This window comes from Colletotrichum phormii (genome assembly GCF_030913505.1).
Source record: "Colletotrichum phormii strain CBS 102054 chromosome Unknown BDP81scaffold_2, whole genome shotgun sequence".
In the NCBI taxonomy this organism is placed as follows: Eukaryota; Fungi; Ascomycota; class Sordariomycetes; order Glomerellales; family Glomerellaceae; genus Colletotrichum; species Colletotrichum phormii.
Genome location: NW_026851444.1, coordinates 639859 through 651055, shown reverse-complemented (window position 1 = coordinate 651055; position 11197 = coordinate 639859). Strand labels below are relative to the sequence as shown.

General features: G+C 53.5%; 4 protein-coding genes across 4 annotated transcripts; 1 reads left to right on the top strand and 3 right to left on the bottom strand.

Annotated features, from left to right (window-relative positions):
• Nucleotides 1-10: 10 nt before the first annotated feature.
• On the bottom strand, nt 11-1041 carry BDP81DRAFT_80549 (uncharacterized protein). Its single transcript, XM_060596308.1, has one exon. It carries the CDS (start codon nt 911-913, stop codon nt 173-175), a length of 741 nt encoding a protein of 246 aa, XP_060450323.1. The 5' UTR covers nt 914-1041; the 3' UTR covers nt 11-172.
• Nucleotides 1042-1774: 733 nt separating this feature from the next.
• On the top strand, nt 1775-2346 carry BDP81DRAFT_415357 (uncharacterized protein; the record flags this gene model as incomplete). Its single annotated transcript, XM_060589450.1, has 1 exon — nt 1775-2346. A coding segment is annotated over exon 1 (194 nt), but the record flags the coding sequence as incomplete, so codon positions are not given.
• A 2105-nt stretch (nt 2347-4451) lies between these two features.
• Nucleotides 4452-4831, bottom strand: BDP81DRAFT_415355 (uncharacterized protein). The gene has a single exon (XM_060589449.1). The coding sequence runs from the start codon at nt 4746-4748 to the stop codon at nt 4593-4595; it is 156 nt and encodes a 51-aa protein (XP_060450321.1). The 5' UTR covers nt 4749-4831; the 3' UTR covers nt 4452-4592.
• A 252-nt stretch (nt 4832-5083) lies between these two features.
• Nucleotides 5084-5374, bottom strand: BDP81DRAFT_402430 (uncharacterized protein; the record flags this gene model as incomplete). Its single annotated transcript, XM_060588843.1, has 2 exons — nt 5316-5374; nt 5084-5251 (listed from the first exon to the last, which is right to left on the bottom strand). Exons 1-2 carry the CDS (start codon nt 5337-5339, stop codon nt 5084-5086), a joined length of 192 nt encoding a protein of 63 aa, XP_060450320.1. The 5' UTR covers nt 5340-5374.
• Nucleotides 5375-11197: the final 5823 nt, after the last annotated feature.

Below are 11197 nucleotides of genomic sequence, written 5' to 3'. Positions count from 1 at the left end.
ACGGCGCCGCCATCGAGATGGCCATCCCTCATCACTCTAGATGAGATGCAACGCACGCATCAAAGACCGGACCATCGGCTCTCCTGGAACCCTTGGCCATCACACTTGTCTTTCAAACTCCAGGTACTCCAGGCACACAAGAAAACCCAACCGTCGATAACCTCACGCGAGCCTAGCACGGGGTATCTCCCGTATCTCGAACCCACACGAACTTGCAAGCTGCAGACGCCAGAACGGAGTTGAACGAGGTGAACCACAAGACCAACATCCTGAAACGGCGCTGCCTTTCCCCGGGGATGGGATCTCCCTGCGTGACGTAGAAACCTCTGGGCCGTCTTGCACTCCGGGATACGGGGGGGGGGGGGTTGCCCAAGCTGTTCCTTGTGCCTGCCTCGCCGCCGTCCCGACTTATCCTCCCCTTGTCCTGCGTTTCTGTTCCCCCAAGCCACCCGTCACCGTCCACCCCTTTTCCGCTGCCGCATGAGATCATATACTCCCACATACCTTCGTACAACCACCGAGAGACAGAGAGAGCTTGTCGACACTGGCCTGAACAGCAAAACTTCTCTCTCCGGGGTGAGAAACCGGACGAAAAGTCTCCTTCGCCCACCCGGCTCAGAGCTCGTGGCCTAGACCTAGACCTGGACGTCGATGACCCCCTTACACAGTAGATACCTCGACAAGCAGTTCGTTCGATGTCCCGTCTGACCCATCTCCCTTCCCACGAGGGGTTTCGGAATTCACAATCAAACAAACTGCTCCCAACGGAAGACCTTCTTCCACGTGCGTGCGTCAGGGGAGAGAAGGGTGAGAGATAGAGGATAGGACGGGCAGGGCCCCAATGGCCGATCATGATGCTGGGAACAATGGCCACGACTCCTGGAGGCTTCGTTTCCTCCTGAAGCTGGAGCATGACGCGTCAGAAATACAGCTAGCCCGTCGTTGAATGTGGCGGTTCACCCGATTCAGTTTCCCCTTCGCGATGCAAGAGGTCGTCTCGCTCGTGGCTGGCAGCCACCTCCCACCTCCCTTTCCCGTTCCCGTCAACACCCTCCTTTTCGTAGGTATTGATCCGGCCCGATCTTTGTATCCGTAGACCCCTTCCCGCATCTGAGCTGCATCTGCATCTGCATCTGCATCTGGAACAAAAAAAAAAAAACCTGACACAAGTCATCGTGACTGCAGAACCTGAGATGGTGGCGGGCCTGCAGCCTGACCTTCTTCTTCTTTTTTCGGCCTCCTGCCTCTTTCCGCTTCCACCTCGTGAACAAGGCCCCGAACCGCTCGTTCCCAATTCGCCTGGACCGGTTCGCACTTGACTCTTGCAGTATCCCAACGGGGCATCGCGAGGAGTGCAGGGGTTGGGAACCGTGGAAGGGATTGCTCTGCATCCGCGGCCGTGGCTACTGCCCCTCGCGGTCACACCGGCGGCGCGGCATGGCGTGAGTTGTGGATACCAAGAGCGTTCCAAACCCAGCTCCGGGGGTTGGCAGACAAGAGAGAGAGAGAGAGAGAGAGAGAGAGAGAGTGCAGGGCTCCTCCTCCTAGGCTCCTCCTCCGGCTAAAATGGGTGGATGCGAGATATGTGACAAAACCTGCATCGTGACGGTTGCCACGGGTATCTCCATGGTTGTAGGCGAAGGAAAACCCCACTAAGAAAGCCCACAGGCAGAGGCCGCCCAGCAAAAGTCTCCATCCAGTCCAGTCTCGTAGTGTACGGATACGGATTGGATTGCCTGGGTGGCAGTCGTTACGTATCCGGGTATAATCGCTTGAAGCCTCCCAATACCGACACTTCCATTTCCTCTTTGCAATATCGCTTCTTGCGACCGAGGAGAAATAAAAGATCCAACCTCATACCGGGCGAATATCCTCAGAGCGATCAACTTTCCCTGAGTGAAAGCTTAGTATAGCAAAGGATATTGTTATATTTGCACGTTAGACCCCAGCAAAAGACCGCAAGCTTGCGGATACCAAACGGCCTCTCTCAATCTCAATCGCAGAGATCCATGCCCCCCATCATCAATAACGATTCCGTCTTATTCATTTACTCAGGGCCCTCGGGGCTTGAGCCTTGAGGGGGGAGCTGGGAGCTTGTCCGACCACCCTTACCCCACACTCGATGGGGGCGCGCTGTCACCCTGTCACAAGAGAAACCCACATTCTTCTGGAAGCTCGCGTCCAACCGGAGTCTCAACAGCCAGCAGGGGTCTCGCTCGTTTCCTCGGTGAAAGAGAGGGGAGCCACGGCGGTAGGGGAGGGGAGGGGATGGTTGGAGATTGAAAGGGGGGCGGCTGCAGCAGTTCTTCGTTATAGCGTTATATGTGGCGTTGCCTATGATAAGATGCGAACTACCACGCTGGGAATATCCGTCCAGTTTGTGCAATATTTGCCGATATTTGTTTGGCCGAGAGAGGTTTGTGAAAGTTGAGCTCGGGATGGGCCGGGCTGTGCAAGAACAGGTGCACTTTCCTCGTGCCGTCGTGAAACAGCCCGAATGTATGGCAATGGGCTTTCGGACAACGCAAAATTTGATCACGACTATTGACGAACAGGAGAAGACCTCGTTCCTCGTTCCTGGAAGACGGGAACGAGTGTCTCGCTAGCCAGGCTGTTACAATGGCGTTGTTGGGCTGGGCCCCTGGCTTGTCAGCTCTGATAAACGAAAGCTTGGAAACTCACTGAGCAGCAAGTAGGTAAGGCAGTGCAGGGGCGAGGCCATGAGGATTCGCTGAATGCGAATTTTATCAAGGCCTGGAGGCTGGAGGCTGGAGGGCATGATCTAGCCTGGGAGTCTGTGAGTCTGTGGCAAGCGGTGATAAGAGCTACAAACAGGGTGTGGAATGCAGAGCGATGCCGTTTTGGAGGTGAGATTCCGCTGCGAAAGACTTCAGCCACGCAGGATTCGCCGGAGAATGGGCACCTTTCGAGTATGGACGCTTTCTCCTTGACTTTATCTGGCCCTCTCTTGTCTACAACGCTGGAGGAATCGCGGTTTCGCGCCACTGCAGGTGCGTGGTGACCTTGTCCTGGGAGCTTCATGGACCAGCAGCATCCGCGGAGCGCACCCGTTGAAGCCAAGACCGGGAAAAGGGGGGCCAGAATGCCAGTGTCGGCCTGCCCCTCCCAGTCTAGCTCATATTCAGTCACAGCAGTGGTAGGTACTGGTGCGGCGTGGCCGAGCTGTGACTGGAGGACCCCCAGATCATGCTGAATAGCGTTTTCCCAAGCAAGAGGGACGCTAAGAATTCAAGCTTAGCAGGGAGTTGTGCCGGAAGCCAGGCACGACGCGTGGCTTTTCTTTCTCTGTTTGCGTTGGGGCCCGAAGAGGGGGAATTAGCATCGGTCTTGCTCCGAAGCGGGGGTAGTCGGCCGAGTTCGCCAAGAGAGGGACCAGGAGGACGGTGCTCCTTACAAACCTCACCAGAGACCGCCAGAGACCGGATCGGTGCCGAATGACCGAATACCGGATATGAAAGTGTAGGAATACTGCCCGAAAAGCCAGTCTTGGTCTTGCGCCGGGAGGGCTCGGCCTGGCACCGAAAGCCAAAGCGAGGGGGCCGTATGGGTGGTAGAGATGTCCAGAAGGCATATACTGCTCGACGGAAGAGGCCCGTGTTTGAGCGTTGCGTGCTCCGTCCATTGATGGTGATGATGGCAGGCAGACTGCTACTGCGAGCTGCGGCCTGTTTGTGCGTTGCCGTAGATTGCAGTAATGCAATGTAAGTGAGGGCCTTGGACAAGGGCCGGGGGAGCACAAGTCCGATCGTGTTTTCCGCGCTAGGAATTGATTGAGGGGCCGCGACAAGATCTTGACATGACAGCCTGGGAACATTGGCCAAACCTTAACGTCGAGACAGCCAGAGGAAGAGAGAGAGAGAGAGAGTGCGTGTCTGTGAGTCCATTGTTGTATCCGTAGCTTAAAATTTGAAGGGTCTCAGGGTCTCGCCTGGCGCCATTCACTTTCATCTCCACTAGCCTCTGACAGTTCTGCAACTCCGACGGCGTGCCATGGTGATTGTGGAAGAGTGAACTCGACGGTGACTGATCACTCTTGTCATGGCTGACGTCTGTCGAATACAGTGCCTTTCGGATCCCAGCTTGTTGTCCGAAGTCGTTGCTGTATTAGTTGAGAAGGAGAAAGGGCCTGGCAACCATGTGGCTCCGGCATTTGCGCTGCCGTACTCGTCGGAGAAAATTGGAAACTTGGATGGGGATTGACTGCTGATCTCTCCCGAACATGCCCGTTGACATGCAGGTCCCGAGACGGGTGTCAAAGTCAAAAAAATTATACGACGAAAGAATACTCCGCATGCTGATCCCTTCGTCACGGGCCACACACATCCATGTCGGGACTTCTTGACTGCGCTGGACGGAATCTCCTCAACCCTTCAACATGAAGTAGCCTCGCCAGGTTAGCATCCCTAGGTCGAGGCCGAGACCAACCGGGGACAAACTCGTAGGGTTGGCTAGCCGCTCAAATCTGCGACCAAATGCAGTTTTGTCAAGGGTTTTGCCACGTTTTGCTACACGAGTCTTGACTCTTCTGCCATAGAGTGATGCTTTGCCCTCCACCTTTCGTGATAGTGTCCCTAGATGTCGCATCCCCTGCTTCGCAATTGCCCCCCCTCAGGCAACACATTAATACAACCTTCATGTGTTGGTAGACTGGGTCTTGGAACCTCGAGGTGACGCCGCGCGGGGGTAGATACTGAACTTTGGTCGTTCCCCCGTCGCTGGCCTTGCATCTCTCCGTTCGCCTTCAACCGTAACTGCGGTCAAGTGGCTTGGCTTCTGTCGGGGATGAGATCTTATCCACGCACTCTTCTCCGTATCGTCGCTGTCATAGAGAGATTATCCGCACTTGTGAATTCCTTGCCATTGACGAATCATAAACCGCAGATGACTACCAGGTCGAGTTTCCTGGATGAAACGCTGTTTCGACCCCGCACTTGAAGCAGGCAAAGGTGTGTCTGCCACCGAGGTACTCCGTAGACATGCTAGATTGGAATCTCTCTCAGATGGGCAACTATGCCTACAATACCGCGGTCAGACACATCCATAACTAGAAAAGTGACATGTCTTATGTGATTTGACGATTTGCTCTTGCCTCGGAGGTCTGACCGCTGTCTGTCACCGGAACCTGGTGGACGCGAGAATTGGCAAAGGCCTCGCCCATGTCCATCATTGCTTGGTAGTTTGGTTGAAACCAGTTCGCCACAAAGTTGACGTGTCTTCGAAGGCATGTTAGCTGTCCATGATGTGTGCAAATCCACATCTTCCTCTTCTTGCAAGGTTGCAGTCCAGTGGCTTACCAGACAGCGTGCGAACGGGGCCATAGTGTTATCAATGTGTCACACAGTCCATCGTTGACATCAACTAGGGAGGAAACCAGGCTCGAGGCCAGAACTTCGTTGAGAAGACTCTGGTATAGGCCTCGTTGTGGAATGTGAGCAAACAGCCGCATCCCGAGACTGTTGTAAAGCAAGTTTCGAGGGAGTTGTAAGCGATGTAAGGCAATGGCGCTAACCATGGGTCTGCGACGAACCAGACTCTAGTGCCTGTCATTACTGCATGTGTTATAAGCTTGGGATGCCAGAAATATGGGAACGATGGCAGGTTGTTTCGAAGTCAGATCCTTACTTCGCTTGGGATAGCGAGGTCCATGTGAAGGAAGGTGCCTGCTGCTGTGTCGTACCGTGCTATTCCTCGAGAACGTGGGGGCTTCAACGACTGAGATTACAATGGTTGCTGCCCATATTCCCAGTGATGGCACCTTGCTATCCCCTCGCAATCGAGGTGTCACCACCTTGTCTCCACTGAGGTTGTTTAGAAAGCTTGTTTCCGGCATATGAAGTTGCTTCCTCGCGGATGGATGCCGGCTGACAAGATCGGGGTCGTCTCATCATCAGCATCAACGGTCTGCGGCCAGACATGATAGCGACCTGGATAAGACGACACAAGTGAACTTTAGTACATTCGAACGTGCATGTGGAAAGCTGTGTGGACGGTGCTCATTTCTAGAAACAAGCTACACGTGAATCTGATGTTGTAGTTTCGGTCCTCATTGGCGTGATACGGCACTTGGCCGGTGGAGATTTGTTGGCCTAGACAACGCGAGATAAGATGGAAGAGTTGATGGCGCAGATAGCTAGCTCCTGATAGCGAGGGAATCAACGGCGTTGTTCATCGTCAGTGTTTCACAGGGCGAATCCCTCCGTTCGTACAATACAGCACCGGCTCAGCAGATGTTGTGAGATCTTCGAGGCCCGGGCCACGAGTTCTTCCTGTCAGGCGTTGACGTAACTTTAAAAACCCTCGATTTTGGCTGAGTGCCGTGCGCCAATTCAGTATCCATTCGCACTGCAACATCTGTACCATGGCGTTGCGGTTCATTTTCTGTCCGCTGCCGCTGTTCCGTTGAGGATTTGCTTCGTGGTCTCATGACTATGAGTATGGCGAATCCTGGGTTCTGACTCCAGAGAGTACAGCAGTCATTTTCACCATGCCTCATTTCGCGCTGGATTTTCGTGACCCGTTTACGGCATAAGCGATGTGAAGAATACGACGTCGTTGCAGAGGTGGTCTCAAGTGCGGGGTGTAAGAAGTCGCCCCAGTCCGTGTGAATGTGACGACGCTGGAGCATCGCAGCGCGCCAGCACGGTCATGAACCAGGCTGTAGCCGGCCGATCTCAACGCGGATGCGTCCGCGCACACTGACCACCAGCCCTGGCGCTGGCTATCTCAGGCCCTAATAGAGGCGGAAGTCCCAAACCGGGTGCAAGATTGATGGCATCGTGTCGAGTGCACCGATGATGTGTCCTAGCCGCGATTGTCTCCTCAAGCCAAGGCTTCGAGATGAAATATTGATCTGTCTCGTTAAGTTGTCGGATATGAGGTTCCTCAACCAGGCGAACATATTCCAATACGGCCCATCTAAAAATGCAACGGCGCGATATTGACATCACTCAGGATCCACGATCCCGGCGCTCTGCTCGTTGCAAAACGGTAAACCCAGTCGACTCCGATATTGTCCTGCCACCGCTTCTAAGGTGAGTAAAGCCCCCCTGCATTAATGAACAATTGGAGCTTTGATCTCTCGGGCAGCCAGTGTCGAGATGGTTCGTCGATAGGGGGAGCTTCGTTGGGAGGCCAAGAAACCAGGGGCCCTGGCAATTGCTCAGGATAGGGGAGTGGCCTGGGGCGGAGATCAACCTATTTCAGACGTGTATGCTGCACCTCCCAGGATACCTGGATCCACAGCCCACCTAGGTTCTCATCGGTCCCATAGAAGGATAGGAGCCTGAGGAGGTCTTGACAACTTGATCTTCGTCTTGAGATGGACGAGTATCTGCGTCCGTATCCGTACGTCCCGTCACCGTTGTCTAAGGTGCAGCGAGTTACTGTAGAATGAAGATGGCCGTCGACATCTCAGTGGTAGCCTCTCTGCTCTCAATTTCGAGGTCTTTTAGACCAAAGTCTGCAAGAGTTGACCAGGCCATGGATATTGTCGAAAAAAAGCGATGAAGTGATTGTAAACCCCACGTCTAGTGCGAACTCCTTTCTTCAAAGACACATCAAATCCGTGTGTGCGGCCCAATACGTGAATACTTGGTAAATTGAGCAAAACCCCACGTTGTTCGGATAGACGCCGCTACCCGTCAGCACGCGGTCGTCAAATTGCCTACGCAATGGCTTGAGTCAAGTTTGACCTCACTTGACTCCTCACACTTTCGTATGCTCCATCATACCTATCTGCGCCGCAGAACCTGGCGTTCGGGCCACTAAGAGGAAACAGAGACGTGGAAACCATGTTGATCTTAATGGCAAGGTTGCTGTTGGGCTCGTGGAAGATGAACCAGGGGCCCCTTACCTCGGGAGTGAAGTCCGGCCAACGTGCCTACCCAGACCTCCTGGTCGATATCCGTAGACCGAAGAATATTTGGTACTCCGTACGGATAGACGCGTGGGGATTAGTAGATTCGAAAGCTTTCAAGGGCTGCTCGGACAGTAACAAGACTCCAGCTTCTAGCGGCGTGATCATTCTTGTAGGTATTGAAGAGACCCATGCCAACTCATAACCGGAGCCGAGATTCGCAGCCTACTATTTCACGGAGATTGCGACTGGGTCGAGACGGCTCGGGGCGCTACAGACTCGAGCACGAACGGAGTAGTGAGGAGTGCGCAGGATGCGCGGTAGTATTCGTCAGCTGCGGGCACGTCGTCAGCACGTTGCTCTGGTCCAGGATGAATATAGAAGAGCTAGTGGTCGATCCATCAACGTTCGCCATGAGCAACGATGAAGTAATTGGGACGCTTTGACAATTGCGACCGGCTCAGCTGTCGTTTTGAGCATGGCGTATTCTCTAGGCCTTGTTGTTTCCGCGCCTAAGAACGAAGGGAAGGGGAAAAGGGAGTCATAGCGAACAACGGTTATTGGGGTTGGCCGTGTTTGACAGACCGGGAGGATCCTAGGCATTTCAGCGATCTAAAGGCGCCGTTGTTTCCTTGAGCAGTATTGGTGATACGATTAACGTCAAGAACGTGGAGACGGGAACAAGTGCTGGGCCGCTCATAGTGCTGGACCCAAGAAAGCTTGGCGACTGGAATTCGGCGAGCGTTCCAAGTGTGAGTTGTAGGCAAATTAAGGTGAAACCAACTTCCGATGGTGAGGTAAAAACTGTAGGATACAGCCGGTGACTAGACGAATGGACCCGTTGACCCAGAGCCATAGGTATGCGATGTTGCTTCAACGGATGGAGAGCTGTGCTTATCCGTACCGTTGCCCGAGTCGATGACGCTGGGCTGGCGGGTTCGTGGCACTCAGTGACATGTCGCCATGCAAGTGACAGAAGTTTAAGCAGCCGAGAATCGAAGCCACCGAGCGGAATCTAGAAAGACTTGAGACCGTTCGTGGTACCCTAAGGACAAACTTCAAGCCATTGGTGCTGAGCGGTCTGTTCTGTCGAAGGAATTGTCCACGGCCTGTGTCGATGTCAAAGTTCAAAGCCCCAACGTCAATCTCTTGTTAGTGCCATCGGGACCGAAGGCTTAGTTTGACTCGCCGCTTCCCGAGTCTCCGAATGAACAGGCTTTGACCTAGTGCAGCACTAAACACTCCCGTCGACGAAGCCATGATTGCAAGTGGACTTCCGCCCCGTCGTCGATATAATCGAACGCATTGGCTAGTCTGGCTGTTGGATGTCTTTCACCATGGCGAAGCGATGAATACAGCACCAGCGGTTGAAGATGTACTGTAGAGGATAATGGATGAAGTTTCGGTATCGTTACGTCGCCAGTGGCAGTTTTCTCGATATGCTTGTTTCGTCGTCCAATCCTCTTCGTCCGTTGGGGTCGTCATTCATGCGACTTCATGCAAAGCCTCCCCGCTGTGCGCCTGTGCGAGTTTGACATTCGGCCAATACCGTAAATTCTCCGACTCATATCATTGGATTGCTGGGTCATCCCCTCCCGATAAAAGCGGCTGCATCCTGGTAAGTTGTTTTCAACTACTGCGAGCTTGAGTGCCGAGACGGTCCAGATCAGCCAGCGAATCGCAGATGATGGCGAATGATGTGAGGTCTTCACGCAGGCTCTTTAGCAGATGCGCTCCTTGCCTGGCAAAATTGGGAAGGACAGAGCGTCTGCCGGTAGTCCACGTGTACTGCTGGACAAAGTCAGCGTCAAACATGAGAAATAGCTTGATGCAACGGTGCCGACAGACCAGTCTGGAGGCACTATCTATTCTGAATCACAAGGGCGACTAGAGACGTCCTCCATGGTGTGGACTTTTTCTCCGCTGTTCTCGCGCTTATACCAAGCTCCAAATAATAGCATAAGACGACAGCGTTCATCGGCTCGCGGCTCGATCAGCAGCTAGTTTCGTTCTTCCGCGGGTGGTCACATCGGCTGCGGTGAGAGGGACGTGCGAACCAAAGAATGGCGCAGCGGCTGATGCGTGCTGCAATGCAGCGAGAATGAGGCTGTGGTCAAGAGACCGAGATAGGCGCGGGTGCAATAATACGGCTTGGTTGAAGCACAATGGGGGTAGCAGATGTCCGAAATGTTTTGCTTAAACGGCCGTTCATCACCTGAGGGAGACGACGGAGTGACTTCTCACCAGGGTAGCAGAATGAGACATTACAACAAGGTGGCCCTGGGGCACGTCTGTGTCGTTGCTGTGTTGGATGGATGGTGAAGCAGACATCCACTCGAGATTGACGATGGTGTTGAGAAGGCAAGTCAAGTTTGCACTAAATAAAGGGCGGGTTCCCGTGTAAGCGAATGCTGCTATCCATAGAGGGACGTTTTCGTGATGATGATCGCCGCTTGGGCACGCACATGGAGTGTGGAGAGAGTCATGGATTGGTAGTCAGGTGGGTTCGATTGCGATAATAGATTTCTGGAAGAAACAAGCTGGTCGTGAGGCCGTGAGTCGGTGTTTAGCGCGTTTCTTGATTCTCGTGTTGGTGGTGGTGGTACCGCGGATTGCCCATAGCAGAGAGAGGGGCAAGACAAGAGACGACAAATGTGACAAGGATGTTATTCGCACAGAGACCCGACAAAGTTGAGAATTTGAACTTTGAAGACGGCTGACCGTCGCACTACGTGGATGGCATAAGGTAATGGGAGGAAACTAAGTCAACTTAGCCCCTCACTCTCTGCGTCTCTGCGCTGGGACTTGCCAGAACCGCGAGGCATCTACCTGGTTGAAAGAAGCAAGTGCGACTCGTATTATCTGGGTTGGGAAAGGTCGATGTTGTTGCAAGCAAGAACAAGAACGGTCCAGGCCTCGAAGACAGGGAAGTTGGAAAGTCGAGACTCGAGAGGCAATTCTGACGTAGTAGCCTACACAGTAGTGTCCATGTGCTCAATGCTACTACCTCATACGTGCCCCTATTCTCGTGAAGTGTAAGGTAAGGTAGTTGACAACGTGAGCACAGATGAGGAGAGGCAACCTGAGAGCATCCCAAGAGTCAAAGGCGTTACCCCTTGAACGGAGACTAACTGAGATACGCCCAAGTAGAGTCAGAAACACATCTCCAGGGTATTTTCTTTCGGTCATCTCTTGTTCCGGCAATTTGTTGGACATCCAGACAATCACAAACAGGTCCAAGTGCTTCAGGTTATTAGTAGAAGCGTTACATTCACAACCTGGATTCCATCATGTGGCAAGTGGTGGCTTTCTACCCACTGC